The sequence below is a fragment of the Eimeria tenella genome, genomic scaffold (assembly GCF_000499545.2).
Source record: "Eimeria tenella Houghton genomic scaffold, Eth_scaff31, whole genome shotgun sequence".
Taxonomy (NCBI): domain Eukaryota; phylum Apicomplexa; class Conoidasida; order Eucoccidiorida; family Eimeriidae; genus Eimeria; species Eimeria tenella.
In genome coordinates this window covers 150333-167168 of record NW_013542966.1, presented here as the reverse complement: position 1 = coordinate 167168, position 16836 = coordinate 150333, and the positions used below count along the sequence as shown (strand labels likewise).

At 53.6% G+C, this 16836-nt stretch overlaps 3 protein-coding genes across 3 annotated transcripts; all 3 read left to right on the top strand.

The window, feature by feature from the left end:
- Nucleotides 1-195: 195 nt before the first annotated feature.
- ETH_00015385 (ankyrin repeat-containing protein, putative) lies at nucleotides 196-3610 on the top strand (the record flags this gene model as incomplete). Its single annotated transcript, XM_013376041.1, has 6 exons — nucleotides 196-296; nucleotides 641-1256; nucleotides 1572-2008; nucleotides 2188-2521; nucleotides 2962-3210; nucleotides 3407-3610. 6 exons carry the CDS (start codon nucleotides 196-198, stop codon nucleotides 3608-3610), a joined length of 1941 nt encoding a protein of 646 aa, XP_013231495.1.
- A 1535-nt stretch (nucleotides 3611-5145) lies between these two features.
- Nucleotides 5146-10868, top strand: ETH_00015380 (uncharacterized protein; the record flags this gene model as incomplete). Its single annotated transcript, XM_013376040.1, has 9 exons — nucleotides 5146-5224; nucleotides 5727-7304; nucleotides 7822-7973; nucleotides 8572-8775; nucleotides 8941-9159; nucleotides 9314-9751; nucleotides 9991-10087; nucleotides 10287-10363; nucleotides 10656-10868. 9 exons carry the CDS (start codon nucleotides 5146-5148, stop codon nucleotides 10866-10868), a joined length of 3057 nt encoding a protein of 1018 aa, XP_013231494.1.
- Nucleotides 10869-13529: 2661 nt separating this feature from the next.
- On the top strand, nucleotides 13530-16648 carry ETH_00015375 (DnaJ domain-containing protein, putative; the record flags this gene model as incomplete). Its single annotated transcript, XM_013376039.1, has 10 exons — nucleotides 13530-14087; nucleotides 14260-14452; nucleotides 14677-14884; nucleotides 14970-15056; nucleotides 15175-15351; nucleotides 15487-15712; nucleotides 15848-15950; nucleotides 16032-16190; nucleotides 16286-16378; nucleotides 16479-16648. The coding sequence occupies 10 exons, from the start codon at nucleotides 13530-13532 to the stop codon at nucleotides 16646-16648; spliced, it is 1974 nt and encodes a 657-aa protein (XP_013231493.1).
- Between the last annotated feature and the right edge of the window lie 188 nt (nucleotides 16649-16836).

Here is a 16836-nt window from a genome sequence, read left to right as displayed (position 1 = left end):
TCTCAAATGCATGCAAAGGAGCCTTTGTGTCTATACACCCGAATAAATGTGCATGCAAGAAAAAAGTTTACTTTTATTTCAGAAAAGAAATTCAAAATGTGAAATTTAGAAACAATTTGCTTCCGATTTACTCACTTGCAGCACTTCGTGCTGCAGCAAGTGCAGCAAGTGCAGCAACTGCAGCAACTGCAGCAAATGCAGCAAATGCAGCAATTGCAGCAGGTGCAGCAAGTGCTGCAGGTGCAGCAGCTGCAGCAGGTGCAGCAGCTGCAGCAGCTGCAGCAAATAAGGCTGCTGTCAGCAGCAGCAAAGTTGTGGGCAGCTTTTATTTGTTCAAATGGGAGAGAGTATTTCGGGTGTCTAGACACTCCGTAGCAACAAGTAGAAAGTGCAAAATGCAAATTCAAAAAATCAAAACAGCAGCTTTTGCTGCTGCAGCAAATGCATGCAGCAGCAAAAGTTGCATGCAGCAGCAAAACTTTCCCAAATGTTTTTTTATTTTGTAAAAAATAAAAGAAAATTTGAGCCGCCCAAATATGAAGCAGCAAACTGCAAAGTTGCTTTTGGCAGAAGAATGAAAATTATAATTTCATTTCTGGATTTAATTTTATTTTTTAATTTTTAAAAATTAAAATTGAAGTTTTCTTTTCGCAGAACAAGGCGAGGCAGAAGCGGCAGCTAAAGAACAGCAGCAAGAAGCAGCAGCAGCAAAAGACAGCAGCGCCCCCAGCGAGAAAAAAGAAGAAGCAGCAAAAGAAGAATTTAATAAAAGTGAAGAAGAAAAATGCGACGGAGCAGCAGCAGCAGAGACACCCGAAGGAGGCCGAGGAGTACATACACCTGATCAAGGGGCCGCTGCTGCGGCGCAAAACGAAACTGCTGCTGCTGCTGCTGCTGCTGCAGAAGCAGACAGCAACCCAGAAACAGCAACCAGAGAGTCTGAAAGAGATGAGTCGGCCGAAAGAGATAAAAACGAAATAGACGCAGCAGCGCAGCAAACAAGAAACCAAGAGCAGCAGCAGCTAACCCCAGTGCAGCAGCAGCGGCAGCAGCAGCAGGTGCTGTGTGAAGCCGACAAGCAGCAGCACCTGCGCACGCAGGACCTGCACGCAGCAGCAGCAGACGCAGCAGCAGAAGACGCAGCAGCAGCAGCAGCAGCACATCATTCCAGAAGCAGCAAATATGAAATGAAAAGAAGACACACAACAACTGACGTGCCTTATGACTCGCCGAGCAGCTCCGCAGGCTCTTCAGCTGTATGTACACCCCGCGCTTCGAATTCAAAACTGCCGATCCTGGACTTGAACACATATACAAGTTTCAGAAATTGTTTCTTTCGATTCTAAACATCTTTAGATGTTTCTTTTCTTTTTAATTCCATTTTTCCATTTAATTCAGATTCTCTTTTCCAATTTGTGCAACTTTCAACTTTCCGTCCCGCACTGAGCTTTGCTGCTTTCCTCCAGCCCAACGAAATGAACAACGCCTGAAGTGTCAGCAGCAAGCTGCTGCTGCTGCTGCTGCTGCTGCTGCTGCTGCTGCTGCTGCTGCTGCTGCTGCTGGTGCTGCAGCGGGAGGAGGCGGGGAGCAGCGGCGCGAAGGCGCTGGCTGCGGAGCTGCGGCAGCAAAGCGCGCTGGGTTTGTCTTTGGATGAAGAGTTGGCAGCAGCAGAAAAGGCTTTGGAAGCAGCAGAAGAAGCAAATGGAAAAGTTGTGAACAGACTGGTGGCGCTCCTGGGGGCGCAGGCGCTGCCGGAGCTGCGCCGCAGCAGCAGCCAGCTGGGCAGCAGCAGCAGCAGCAGCAGCCAGCTGGGCAGCAGCAGCAGCAGCAGCGAGGAGCCCCAGCTCCGCGTCACCCGCGAAAGCTACGAAGAGGCCCTGCTGCAGGCCACGCAGCTCGAGCTGCAGCGCAGCAGCTTGAGGGCCCGGCTGCAGCAGCTGCTGCGCAGCAAAGAGCAGCAGCAGCAAACGCATGCAGCAAAAGTCGCCGAGTGCAGACGCGCCTTTGCGTGAGACCGCACTCCCCAAACCCTAAAAAAGGGTTTCTCCACCTTCAGGCCTCCTTTCCAATCCGCGTTTCCTGCTGCTGCCGCTGCTGCTGCTGCTGCTGCTGCTGCTGCTGCTGCTGCGCTAGGTGTATGTACACCGCATGGCCGTCAGGCTTTAAATTTTGGTTTTGTTTTTTTAGAGAATTTGTTTTGCAAGTGGCGAAGAACTCGGTATTGCGGAGAGGCCAGAAGCCAGTGAGCGAGCGGCAGGTTGCGCTGCTGCTGCAGCGGGAGGAGCAGCAGCAGCAGCAGATCCGGGAGCTGCGGCAGCAGCTGCTGCAGCAGCAGTACCAGCAGCAGCTGCAGCAGGCGCAGCGAGCAGCAAACGGCGAGTGGGATGAAGACAGCTGCAGCCCCCTGCAGGCCATGGACTTCGAGCAGCTCAAAATGGAAAACCAAACCCTCAACGAAAAGCTCGTGCTGCGCCAAGAAGAAGCAAAAAAGCTGCAGAGCCTCACCAAAAAGGCTGCACAGGTCAGCAGCAGCAGCAGCAGCAGCAGCAGCAGCAGCAGCAGCAGCAGCAGCGGCAGCAGGGCCAGCTGAGCAGACGCTAGGCAGCTGCGGGAAACAAAGACTTTCTATCCAGTTCAAATCCAGATAGCCAGCTAGATAGCCTCCACGCATATGGCCAGCTAGCTAGTCAGCTAGCTAGGTAGCTAGCCGGCTAGCTAGCTAGCTAGCTGACTAGCTAGCTAGCTAGCTGGGGAAGAACTTGCAGGGTTCTAGGGACAGACTGAGAGCCTCCAGTTCCTTTCCATAATGCTGCAGGAGCTGCTGCTTCTTCGCTGCTGCTCTCCACTTTATCGCCGCTGCTGCACTACATTTGGTTGCTGCTGCTGCTGCTGCTGCTGCTGCTGCTTCGCTGCTGCTTGGGATTTGTTTGCTGCTGCTGCTGGTGCTTGTGCTGCGGCCAGCTGATAACGCACTGGCGGGAGAAGCTGGCGTTTGAGGAGCGGCGGAATGCAGCAGCAGCAGCAGAGCTGCAGCAGCTAGAGCAACAGCTAGCCAGCGAGCGGCAGCTAGCTGCGCTGCTGCAGCGCGAAAGGGCTGGCTGCCGCCTGGCCAACGAGCGGCTGAAGTCCAGGGCCGAGCTGGTCAACTCCGAGCTGCTGGCAGCAGACTGGGAGGCCACCCAGGAGAAGCTCCGCGACACCAAGGCCCAGGTCCAAACCCTAAACCCTAAACCCTAAACCCTAAGCCCTGAAGCCTCAGTGGGGGGTCTGGGGAGGCGGGGTTCTTCGACGCGCGCAGAGAGCCGCTGGGTTGATCTTGGCTTTCAGTTGCGATTCCGGTCTTCCGAAAGCTGCAGCAGTGCAGGAATCTCAAGCTTCTGCTGCTGCTGCTGCTGCTGCTGCGCAGATCGCGGCGCTGCGGGAGCGGTACGCGCAGCTGACTTCGTTTGTGGCGGACTCCGTTCGCCACCGAGATCGCCGGAAATCGAGGCTGACTGCAGAGGCTTCGAAGCTGCTGATGCGGCATTTAAACAGCACAGATAATTCTTTTATTCAAACTGGAGAAAGCACCAGCAGTTCGGAAGTGACGGCCACTCCTCGCCAGTTCTGAGCCGCGGCGCCCCGAGGTGTACAGACACCCTAAGACCCTGCGACGCTTCCCACTGGAAAACGAAACAAATCCCGAAGAGAAATTATTAATTAGTTCTTTATTTTCGTGTTTTTGAGCTATTTTCGCAAAATGAAACAAGCACGCGCGAGCGGAACTCTTTCTGTTCAATTAATTTGCAGCTCGAAAGCTCCAAATTCAGATCCGAACTTGAACTTGGAATCGACTTCATTTCCCGGTGGAATCTGCTGCTTGAAAATGCAGCAGCTGATATTCTTTCTTTATTTTGAATTTAAAAGGAATTGCAGAAAAGGCAAACAAGCAGCAGCCCAGAAAATGCGCAGTTGAATATCTTTTCAAGAATCGGAGCTGCAGGATTCGCCGCAGTTGGAGAGATCTTCGCTACAACTTTGTCTGTTATTTAAAAAGACTTTTGTTAGAGTTTATTTTTTAGGAAAGCAGCAATTAATTCCACTTAATTCTTTGTTTAAAAGTCCTTTTCTTTTTTCACTTTTAAGTTTCATCTGTCAAGGCCAAAGCTCTGTCAGCACTCACTTTTGTCTTCAAATGCAAATGGTAAAATCGAAAGGCCTTTTCCTTCAGTCTGGCTTTTATGGCTGCGCAGTTTCAAATTGTGTAAGGGACTGCACATCAGCAGCAGCAGCAGCAGCAGCAGCAGCAGCAGGAAGTGCGAGGCCTGGGGCTAAAATAAATGGGAATTGAACAAATGGAATTATGTTTTTAATTTTGAATTCTTTTGGTGTTGGGTTTTTGAATATTCATCTTCTTGCCTTGGCCGCGTGGGAAGCTGCAGCGCAGGAAAGCCTGGACGAAGGGCAAATTGCAATTTGAATTATTTTTTGGTTTAAAAGGACTTTTGAATTTAAAAAGATAATTAGTTTGCAAAAAGTATTTACATTTGTTTTATATTTCATCCCGGGAGAAGCGCGGAAGAGCGGAGTCAAGGAGTGCAGCTTCTGGGCGAGACAGAAGCCCGCGCCGAGCCAAAAGCTGAATTTGCAAATAAAGGCGGATTTGGACCAAAAAAAAGATGAAATAAACAGAATTTCGTTTTTGTTTTTAAAAATAAAAGTAAAAACGCATTTAAAGTATCTTTAATTGCGTTGGAAAGCGAGTTTGTTTGCCGGCAGCTCTTTGGAAACCCGAGCGGTATTCCAGTGGTCAGCAGCTCTGCAGGACGCGCAGCAAGAACCGCGGCTGATCTGCGCCAAAGCGCGAGGATCTCGAATTAAATTTCGAAAATTAAAGTAATTTTAAGATTTTATTCACGATAAAACCTGGAAAAAGCTCCTAATTCGTTTGATCGAGGCCGAATCGTCGCTGCCGACCGCGAAAGCCGCGTCCACCGGCCGCACTCTGGCTGCCGCCGCGCACCGAGACTCGATCTTCTCTTCAAATGCAATTCAAGTTCCGTTTTGAATTCATTTAAAAGCTGTAAAGGCAGCCACTATGTTTAAATTCCCATCCACTGCTCGCAGACAGCCCAGCTGGTAAGCCGGCGCCGCGGGAAGCACAGAATGGCTGGCGGGGCAAAGAACCTGGCCCCGAAGCGGCGCCTCGCCTTCGGAGTTTTCTTTTTCCTTTTTGCACTTCGAGGTAAGACAAATAAATAAAACTAAATAAAAGGGGGGGGCTGCCAGGTGTACAGCCACCTGGTCCCATCGACGGCCGCCATGCAGCTCGGTGGCGCCTTAACTTCTGTCTTTCTCTTCCCCCTTGCAGTCTTCTTGCGGGATTCGCCCCATCCACTTAGCTCTGAGGGCCCGTGGAGGCTGTCTTAGACGAATTAGCTGCTGCTGCTGCTGCTAATCGCAGCAGTTTGCTGCTCCTGCAGTGGGGAACCTTCCCGATTCACTCTGCCAGTGCTAGAAGCTGCTCACACGGACGCTAGGGCCATTTCTTGTTCCACTTTGCATGCAGAGCTTTCTCTTCTGTGTCCATTAGTGGTGTGTGTGTCCATCGGCTGCTGCTGCCTCCTCCCCCTGACTGTTTATCCGAGGAGCAGCAGCAGCAGCAGCAGCAGCAGCAGCACTTCTTGCATTTCCCTGTCTCTGGCTAAAATCTGCCTCTGTATTTTGCTGCGCTGCTGCCTGTCCAGCGGGAGCTGCTGCTGCAGTGTCCCTGCACCCCAAGGACCACCTGAAGTGGCCGTCTGCTGCAGCTGCTCCTGCTGCTGCTGCTGACACTCCGGAGCTGGGGGCCTTTGGGACTTCAAATTTTTTCGAAGTCTTCTCCAGAAATGCCGCAGCTGCAGCCCCGGGGGCCCCCCTTGGGGGCTCTCAGTGGGGCCCCACTGCCTTCGCTGACTTCGAGGGGCCACCGGCCCAGCAGCTCCTAGCCCCCAGCAGCAGCAGCAGCAGCAGCAGCAGCAGCGGCGGCGGCTGGGGCGTCTCTGCGCTGCAGCTGGGGGGCGAAGAGGGTAGCCAGGAAGCTGAGGGCGAAGCAGACTTGGCAAAGAGTGAAGAAGCAAAGAGTAAAGACTCGGAAGCAGCAGCAGAAGAGGAGGCTGGAGAAGAAGCCAGCAGCAGCAGCAGCAGCAGCAGCAGCGGCGGCGGCAGTCCGGAGGCAGCGGGCAGCAAAGAAGGCGCTGCAGAAGAAGGAAGCAAAACTGAAGAGAAGGCGGCAGAAGAAAGTTCGGAACAAAGGGCAGCAGCAAAATCGGAAGCTGCTGCTGCAGCAGAATCTTCTGCTGCTCCATCTGAAGAAGCAGCAGCAGAAGCTGAAAAAGAGGAAGCAGAAAAAGAAGAGGAGGCGGGCGAAGAGAAAGAAGAAAAAGCTGCTGAGGCAGCAGAGCCCCCAAGCGAGAAACCTGCTGCTGCTGCTGCTGCTGCTGAAGCTCCTGCTGCTGCTGCTGCTGCTGCAGAGAAAGCTGAAGCTGCTGCGCCTGCTGGCGCTGCTGCAGCTGGCGGGAAAGCCCCTGCAGCTGAGGGCGAAGAAGAAGGCAGCAGCGCAGCAGCTGCAGCAAATGAGAAAACGGAAGAAGAAGCAGCAGCAGAAGAAGAGGGGGCTGAGGAAGCTGAAGGAGAGGGTGCTGCTGCTGCTGCTGCAGCTGGGGGGGCGGAAAAGGCAGGAGCAGCAGCAGCAGAAGCAGCAAAGCCCGCAGAAGCACCAGGAGCAAAAGAAGAAAAGCCCGAAGAGGCAGAGGAAGAGGAAGCCCCTGCTGCAGCAGCAAAACCCGCGGAGGCCCAAAAGGAGCAGCAGCAGCAGCAGCCGGCAGCAGCGCAGCAAACAACAACAACAACAGCAGCAACAACAACAGCAGCAGAAGCAGCAACAACAACAACAACAACAGCAACAACAGCAGCAGAAGCAGCAACAACAACAACAGCAGCGGCAGCGGAGGCAGCAGCACCGCCAACAACAGCAGAAACAGCAGCAACAACAGCTGCAGCAGCAATAACGCCGACAACAGAAGCAGCAGCGCCACCTGCAACGTCAGAAGCAGCACCAGCAGCACCAACAGCAGCAGCAGCAGCTCAGCAGCCAGAAGGAGCCTTTTTGCCAGCAGAAGAAGGCAAGGCAGGAGGCGCAGAGGAAGTAACAAAGAAAGAGGGGCCCGAAGCAGCCGCAGCAGCAGCAGCAGCAGCAGCAGACTTCAAGGGAAGGTGCTACTCTGATTTGGCCCTGGAGGCCATTGAGAAGGAGCAGCAGCTAATTAAAAAAGCTGCTGAAAATGGTGAGCTGCAGCAGCAAGTTCACTGCAGCAGCAAGTTCACTGCAGCAGCAAGTTCACTGCAGCAGCAGCTGCTGCAGTGCCGCGATTAAGCCTTCATTTGTGTGGCCTAAGAGTTAAGTTAATCAATTAATTAATTAATGTATTTTTATTTTTGTTCTATTTAAATTTAAAATATCTGAATTTCGATTTCATATTTTTCTTCCTTGCATGCGCAAACAGCGAATTCAAGTTTAACTTTCTCTTCTTTTCTTTTTCATTTAGATCTTCTTTCAAGCAGCAGCAGTTCCTTAAACAAATGCATAGAGAGCTGTTGCTGCTGCTGCTGCTGTTCTTTTGGTTTTGCGTTAATTAATGCATGCGTGCTTGTCTGCATGCATGCATTCACCTCTGCATGCATGCATTTCTGCATGCATATCTGCCTGCCTGGACGTGGCCACCCGCTTTGTTGCCCTCGCTGGAGCGTCGCGAGCTGCGTGTGCATTTGCTGCTGCTGCTGCTGCTGCTGCTGCTGCTGCAGTGCACTTCCAAGAAGCGGAGCAGGCCTTCTGCGACGAAGTCTTTCGGCGCATCGAAGGGCCCTACTCCCTGGGCGAACTCTCCGCGCTGCTGCGAGCAGCAGATGTGGCCAATTCGCTCCACAGAAACTTCAGATACTGCAGAGCCACTCACGTGCGCTGTCTGTACACCCCGTTCTGCCCTTTGCCTCTCTTTCGCACTGTCTGTACACCCGGTTTACCGTCTTTTGCCTCTCTTAGAGCTGTCTGTACACCCCGTTCTGCCCTTTGCCTCTCTTTGGAGCTATCTGTACACCCCGTCTACTGCCTTTTGCCTGTCTTTCGAGCTGTCTGTACACCCCCTTTGGTGCCCTTTGCCTCTCTTTCGAGCTGTCTGTACACCCCGTCCACTGCTCTTTTGTACACCCCGCTTACTGCCTTTTGCCTCTCTTTCGAGCTGTCTGTACACCCCGTCTACTGCTCTTTTGCCTCTCTTAGAGCTGTCTGTACACCCCGTTTACTGCCCTTTGGCCTCTCTTTGGAGCTGTCTGTACACCCCGTTTGGGGTCTTTTTGCCTCTCACTTGAGCTGTCTGTACACCCCGTTAAGTGCGTTTTTGCCGCAACTCTGAGCTGTCTGTACACCCCGTTCTTTGGCGTTTTGCCTCGCGCTTGAGCTGTCCGTACACCCGGCGGGGGCCCTGTGCATGCGAGCGTGGGGAAGCTGATCACTTATTTGAATTCTCGGAAGTTAGTTTTGCTGCTGTTGCGCAGAGCAGCAGCCCCCCCCGCGTGCGGGACGGGGACTCGATTTTGCATGCAGCAGTTGCAGCAAGAAAGCCCCAAGTTGCTGAAGTGCTGCTGCAGTACGGGGCCTTTCCCGAACTCCCTGCAATCCCGCAGCAGCCGCAGCAGCCGCAGCAGCTGCAGCAGCAGCAGCGCATGCAGCGGCCCCTCCACGGGCTCAACACCGCAGAGGTGCGGCCGCCAGCAGCAGCAGCCACCCAGCGGGGTTTAGGGTTTAGGGTTTAGGGTTTGGGGCGTCGGGGTTCAGGTTTGGGGTGCAGAGGCTCGTGCCCAGGCTAGAGTTGCGTTTTAGGGTTTAGGGTTTAGGGCTTGCTGCGGGGCTGCTGCTTGGGGCAGGTGGTGAACGGGAAGCCGCTGCATGCAGCGGCGCTGCTGCAGGCGCCGGACAGCGTGGAAGCAGCAGAGCTGCTGCTGCAGTACGGAGCGCATGCAGACAGCCGCGAGGGTTTGGGGCGGACTCCGCTGATGGTTGCTGCGCTGCACCCCACAGCTCATTCCCACGAGTTCGTGAAGAAGCTGCTGCTCTTCGGGGCCTCCGTGGAGGCCACAGACAACGTAAGCCGCGCCCCTTGCTGCTGCTGCTGCTGCTGCAGCGCGCTGCAGCGCGCTGCAGCAGCGCGCTGAAGCAGCGCGCTGCAGCGGCTTGCGCGCCCGGGAGGCGCGCCGCGCCGTGCTCACCCTGCTGCTGCTGCTGCTGCTGCTGCTGCAGGCGGGGCTGGGGGCGCTGCACTACGCGGCAGCGTCGGACAACTGGGCAGTGGTGGGCATTCTGCTGGACCACGGGGCGGATGCTGCAGCAGCAGACGCGCGGGGCAACACGGCGCTGCACTACGCAGCAGCATTTAACGCGCACAGCGCAGCAGCGCGGCTGCTGGAGAAAGCAGCAGCAAGTCTGAACATCAACAGCCGCAACAGCCGCGGCGAGGCCCCCATCCACCTTGCTGCTGCTCCCCGCGGCTTCCGCGCCGTGCCCAGGCCCATAGTGCCTGCGCTGGCCCTCGAGGCGCTGCTGCTGCACCACGCCAACCCCATGGCTCGCGACAAAGACGGAAACACTCCTCTCCACGTGGCAGCGAAGGGCGGCTACGTCGAGATCCTCAAACGCCTCGTGGCCACCACGGGGGCCCCCGCCGAGGAGAAAAACGCCGTGAGACCGGGCCCGCTGCTGCTGCTGCTGCTGCTGCTGCTGCTGCTGCCAGCTTTCCTTTCGCCCCCGCGGGGCCCCACTCCGCCTCCCGGCCGGCCTTTTGCTCCAAATATGCAGCTTAATTGCCTTTTCGTGCTTAATTTCCCGCAAGCAGCAGCGGGTTCGGCGCTGCTGCCAAGTTCGCCGCCTATTCAAACTCTGCTCGTGCAAATTGCAAATGCTGCGCTGCTGCTGCGCAGGACGGGCTCACCCCCCTCGCTCTAGCCGAAAAGGCCGGAGAAGGCCCCGGACTTGAAGAAGTCAAACAGTTTCTGCGGGTCTACGGCGAGAAAAGAAGTGGGCTCTCAGCGCCGGCAGCTGCTGCAGCGTGGCCAGTCTGCAGGCTTGCTGCTGCAGTCGGAGCCCCTGATCCTCAGCTTTCCCGCCTTCCAAAATCAGATCCGATCGGGAACTAGGCTTTGCAAAAGGGTTTAGGGCTTAGGGTTTAGAGATCCGGGCGAAACGCTGCGCTTTCCTCTCTGGCTGCTCTCTGCAGGCTGCGTGGAGCCGCCGATGGTGCGGCATTCAACTCGCATCTTTTCAGACACAGTTCTGGGCCCTTACATGCGCGTGGTGAGTGTCAGTTGTTCCCAATTTTATTCTCCAAGGCCCTTAAAATAGTCCTTTATGCAGCAGTTCCGGTGGTCTGCATGGTTGGTGGGAAATGCCTGAAATGCGCACCGCGTGTCCGTTCTTTCTTTGTCTGTTGCCTCCTTTTCCCGTTCTTCCCTGCCTTTCAAGTGCTCGTTCAAGTGCCTTTCCACTCTGCACAGCTGCTGCTGCTGCTGCTGCAGCAGCAGCAGCAGCTTGAATGTTCTTGAACTTTCCGAAATTGTGTGCTTTTTGCGGCTGTCTCGCTGCGCAGGGCGACTCGGTGACCTACAGCTGCAACCCCGGCTTCACCATGCTGGGCCATCCGAAAGTAACTTGTCAAGAACGCGACGGGAAAATGGAATTTGTGCCTTCGGCGCCGTTGTGCGTTCTGCACAGAGAGGTGTCTGGCGCTGCTGCTGCATGGCGGCTGCTGCCCGTGGGCTCCTTCCTGGGGCTTTCTCTATGTTTCGCCGCGTTTATTTGATTTAAAAAGACGAAATGTGAAAACTAACAAGAACAAAGCCAAACACCCGCAGCAGCTCGGCCCAAACGCCGCAGCTCGATGCACTTAATGCATTTTAGGGCGGAAACTGCCCGCGCTTACGTCTTAGCCTTGGTTTTATTTAGCGGCCTTTCAGCTGAGAAGGCCGACCGCAAACAAAAACTTTTAATTGCAAATTTTCTTCAAATGCGTTTCAACAAGAAGAGCAGACGCGGCTCAGAAAAGAACGCGAGAAACAGGCGCCAGATTTGCTCCCTTTAAGTCTTTTGCGCTTTTGCAACTCATGTCTGAGCACGTACACTGTTCGCACACATGTCCATGCTTTTTGCAGAGTTTGCGTGTTTATGCATCCGTTTACATAAATGTATTCATTTATATACATTTATATATTCATTCATATACATGTATGTGTATATATGAGCGGACTATTCTTTTTGTTTGCGTGGCCGGCGCTGCTGTAAACAGAACACTAGAGTCCGCAGTTCATCGCTTTCCAGCAAATTTAGACTATTGGCATTTTCTTCTGCTGCTTCGAGGCAGCCTTAGAGGGCAAAGTGTTCAAAGCGAAGCAGCAAAAGTGGCTTTCTCCCTTATGTTAGGAGATACACTAGGCGGGGGAAGTGGCACAAATGAAACTAGAAGAAACAGAAAAGGCGCAAGTGAGAAGAAACCTTAGACAAAATGGCCTCTTTAGGTCTATAAGAATCACAAATAAAGTTTTCTCCTTTTCGCTGTGGGAAATTAACTTGAACAAGAGCTGAAAAGGAGCTTTTTGGCGCCAAGAGGCTCCAAGTGGAGCTCTGAACTGACGCCGTTTGTTTCCCAGAAAGATGATTCTGCGTAGCTGCTGCAGCTTTGAGAAAGCAAACAAAATTTAAAGTTTAAAAAACCTATAAAGGTAATCGGCACTTTTCTTTTGTGAGGCGATTCACCTTTAGGCTCCTTTGCCGGTTTTCCTCAAGACAACACAAGAAGTGTAAATGCCATAAATATTAGATCAGTACAATTAATCTCTAGGTGAGATTTTCTTCATCTTTGGGAAGAATTAAAAGCTGGCACAAACGGAATGAGTATTTCCCTTATCTTTAGGAAGAATTAAGAGCTGACACGAATAAAGAAGGCTCTCCATTAAGTGAAACTCTTCCTCTTGGCGAAACTTGAACAGCAACGCCATTTGGTGCGAAATGCAAGGACACAAAGCTAACTTGCAGATTAAATCAACGCAGACTTCAATTGTTTTTTGTATTTATTCAAAGTTTTAGACAAACTAACTCTAGAAGAGGAAAGGAGGCAACATTCAAGATGCGCACCAATGCAAATCACTGTGTTTCCCTCAATTGCTGTTTCGCAGCGAGCGCTCCTGCTGCTGCTGCTGTTGCTGCTGCTGCTCCTTCGCCTACATTCACCAGCAAAGCAGATCTTAACTTCCGCAGGTGAGCGTGCAAGCAAATAATAATTGGAATGCAAACGGACGCAAAAGGTCCACCTTTTCGGGAGGAGTTATGAAATGCGATAACTGATTTTGCTGTTCTTGCATACGGCTTGTCGTGCCACTAGGCTGCTAGAGGGGAGTGTTGCCCCCGTACAAAACGTCACAAGAGCTAAGAGATACAAAAAGACTTTTCCACAGACACAGTTTGCTGCAGCAGCAGCAGCAGCTGCTTTGGAAGCAGAGCAGTCGCCGGTGAACCTCTGCCGTTAAAACAACACCAAATAAAATTGTATTATGTACTTTCTGCATTTATTCGTTGGGCTCTCTTTGCTTTTTTCTCCCTAATTTTCCCTCCTCATCTTTGCCTCGCGATTTTGGAGTGTGGCCGCTCGCCGCCCTGCAGCGGCGCTGCGAGCATTGACGGTAAACTTACTTTTTTCTCCGCCCAAGTCTAAATTTGGTTTTTGTTCTGAGTGCGTCTTTACTTGGGCTGAGACACGAGAGTTTATCTGCACAGGATTTTCGTTTCTGCGCGCCTGTTTGTGGCGCCGACGAACGCAGGCAGTCCGGGAAATGCGGGATACCGTGCAGAAAACTGGTGACTGCGGAGGGCGAAGGAAGAAAGTTTTCTTCAATGTATTAAATGAAGAATCATTTCGACTGCTTGGCGCTGGAGACGGCCCGGAATTGAGCCGGCAGGCAAGGCTGCGCACAGCGGGAATGGAAAGCCGGAGTGCGATTTCAGGCTTTTCCGCGAAGGGAAATCCCGTGAAAGTTTGCATACTGCATTTATAGTAAGTTGTTTCATTGTTGGCGCTTTGATCTAAAGAGGAAAGACGGCCGCTTGGCGTGAGACGCTGCTGCAGGCGAAACTTCCGTACATGCACAGGACGCAGGGGCCTGCTATTTGCCTCTAGGCGGCGTGGCAGTGATCGTTGAATAAACAGAAGAGCGACTCCTCGTTTGAACTTATTTTGTGTTTTTGTTGCGTTTCCAGAGCCCGATGGGGCCGTAATAGTATTTTAAAGTCGCGTTTCGCACAGTTTCCGCCCACCACCGCGGCACCCCCCATGACTCAGCCCCCGAACGCTGCTTATCTGCAGCTGCTGAGAGCGCCATTTAGTAATTTTCGGGGATTTTGGTAACAACTCGGCCAGCCGACAGTGCCTCTCGGCCCCGCTTGAAGCCGGCGGGCGAGGGGCGCCAGCAAAATGTCGCAGTTCCGGGACACCTTCACGAAAGACGAGCAGCGGGAGAACCTGCTCGACTACGACGACAACGCGTTTATGTTTTTCTTGTGCAGCGTCACAGTGTGCATTTTGATCCCCTGGACCTTCTTCTTCCTCCGAAAATGCCTCGCGGTGTCCAACGCCTACCGCCAGAAGTACCCCGAGAAGACTGCAGCGGGTTCCACTCTGCGGCACTGCCAGTGCAGCGCCTGCGTGGCCCAGCGCGCTGCGCTCCACAAGGAGCTTTCGCTGTTCCGCACGCGTTTCCTCACTAAGGGGCGGCTCACCGAGTTCGCAGCCCTGATGCTGTGCTGGTTGGGCTTCGTGCTGATCTGCCGCAACCTGCAAGACGTGCAGAGCATCAAGACCTTCGACCCCTTCGAAATCCTCGACATCAGCCCCTCAGCCACGCAGAGGGAAATCAAGAAGGCCTACCGCCTCATGTCCCTCAAGTACCACCCCGACAAGAACGTGAACGACCCCACGCAGGGGGCCCGATTCATCATGATCGCCAAGGCCTACCAGGCTCTGACAGACGAAGTGAGCTTCGCTGCGAGTAATAAAAGCCATTTTGTTCAGGTTTTCGGCCTCTTGCCTCGGCTTTTCAGTGCATTCCGCCCGTGGCTGCGCACTGCGCAACTTGTGCGAAAGCGCGAACCCACCAGTGGGTTCCAGCGGCTTCTTCGCTGCTTTGCTGCATTTTTTGTCCTAGGTGGCGAAAAAGAACTACGAGAAATATGGAAACCCTGACGGGCCGGGCGGCATGAAGATTGGCGTTGGTCTTCCCCGTTTCTTGGTGGAGGAAACGAACCAGATTTTCGTTCTTTCTTTCTTCTTCCTCTTCCTTCTCGTTGTCTTGCCTATGATCTTCCTGTGTTACTACCAGCGACAAAAGAAATACGCCCGTGGGTTCACACACTATGCAGTTCGGCACGGCGCTTTGTATACATGTTTTGCATATTTTCGTTGGGGTGCTCCTGTGGCTGTCCTGTACGCACAACTGCGAATGCTGGTTGCTTCGAACACTCGGCGACTTCGTAGAGTTCTTGGCTCTTAAATTGGTTCAAAAGGAGAATTGAAAGCACTTTATTCTTTCCGAAGTCGCCGTGCCTGCACCGGGATGCTGCAGCGAACGGAGTCATGGTTGAAACCGTTCAGTTCCTCACGCACGTGATGACGGACGGCACGAGGCTGAAGAACCTGCCGGAGCTCATGGCTGCGAGTGGAGAAAGCCGGGCCATGAAAATTGAACGCGACGACGACAAAGACATGAAGCAAATATGCGATGCTGTTGTGGAGGCGAAGAAGCGCATCTTCACAGTTCCAGTGATCGTCAGGTGGGTCTGTGCAGCTGCAGCGTTCTGCACTTGCAGCTCGATACCCATGCGCTCTTGCGTGGCTGTGTTCGCTGCGGGGCTGCAGGAACTGTTACCTCATCAACGCCCACATGCAGCGGCTGCACGAACTCATGAGCCCGCGACTGAAGAAGGAGCTGAACCAGCTGCTCAAGTAGGCCGCGGCCTTGTGGAGGCCCCGCGGGCCGCCTGCTTGCTGCAGCAGTTCGAAGCCGCTCGGCTTCCCTCGCAAAGACTTGCTTGCTGCTGCATGCGTTGGCGAGCTGCTGCAGGGACTCGCTGCCGATTACGCAGTGCATGATGGAGATCTCCGTCCTCAGCGACTGGTACTTGACGGCGGACTCGGTTTTGGAGTTCCGGCGCTGCCTGATCCAGGCCATCAACGGGCGGACTCAGTCGCTGTTCCAAATCCCGCACTTCGACGAGGAAGTCGTTCGCCACTGTCACCGGTGAGGGCCGTTGGCCGCAGCGCCTTTGCAGGCACTTCGCCGTCAGCTCTATTCTAAGCCCAGCTGCGGCTTCTGCGGGGCTCTTTCCCCGAGCCGCGCTGCATGCGCCGTCGGCCGCGCGCCTTTGCTGTTCAGCGGCAAGCACGTCATTCGCGAGCTGAGCGAGTTCCTGCGGCAAGAGGGCGAGGAGCGGAGAGGCACCCTCGACATGTCCAAGGAGCAGCAGGCCGACGTCCAGGCCTTCTGCGACCACGTCCCCAACATTGACCTCAAGGCCGAAATCGTTGTAGATGATGAAGCTGAAATTGTAGTCGGCGACATCGCGACTTGCCGCATCACCCTCACCCGAAAAAACTTGAAGGTCCGCATGCGCAGCGCGGCCTCTTTCGACAGACGCCGGTGCCGCAAGCCCTGCGCAGACTTTGAGGATGTGGCTTCCTGAAAAATGTGGTTCTGCAGTTGCCAAAGGCGTGAGTTTCTGCTGCACTGCTTGCAGGAGGGCGAAGCTGCAGGAGCAGTGCATGCGCCATACTTCCAGGAGCCCAAGTATGAGGAATGGTGGATATTCTTGAAAGAGAAGAGCGACAGTGCCGCTGGAGGTAAGCGAAAGACCAGGTGAACGAGTCTTAGATGCATTTTGAACTTCTTGCCCTGTTTCAGAGTGCCATGCTTCTCTCCAGGTCGCCTTATCAACTTCTTGAAATCGAGAAATTTGGAAAGAGTAGTCAAGGAAAGCCTACAGTTCAGGGTCGGGAGACCCGGAAAGAATGTGATGACTGTCGTGGCCTTGTGCGACTCCTACACGGGAGTTGACGCCACTATAGATGTGGAGTTCAGAGGTACGGCCGACTTATCAGGGCTTGGCTATTCAGCAGCCGCAGTATTTGCAAAGAGCTTGACTATTGCTCTCTACTAAACTTTGATGCCGCTGCAGCCTACACGCCCGAGGAGAAGCCGCGTGAAGTGTTCGTGCACCCGGAAGATGTTAAGCTGGACGAGGAGCCAACTCTCTTCCAACAGATGCTGGGTGAGTAAGGTTGGCAGCAGTCCAGGAGCAGTCCCACAGTTGTTTGCTTTAAAGAGCCGGCTTAAGATAGCTGCATCGTAAAGATTTTTTCTCTTCGCAGGGGACATGTGCGTCAATTCGAGTGATGAGGAGGAGGAGTTTGACCTGGACGAAGCCCCGAAGGTTGTACGGAAGAAGGTGGCAACTGAGAATGACGGAGTAGCCACTGCAGAACAAGCGGATTCAAATAAAGCAGGAGAATCTGGCGAACGGCCTACTACAACAGCGTAACGGAAGGAGATGGTAAGCTGCCGTTTTAAGCATACTCTTCTTCACTGATGAATATGACTTGCGTCGTAAGAAATCACCACATCGATAATATCAGACAATTTGTGGGGAATATGCGATGCTTCTCAGGAAATAAAAATCCCACAGGGTTCCTCCTCGTAGACCAATGGACCACTAAGTCTTTGACGAGC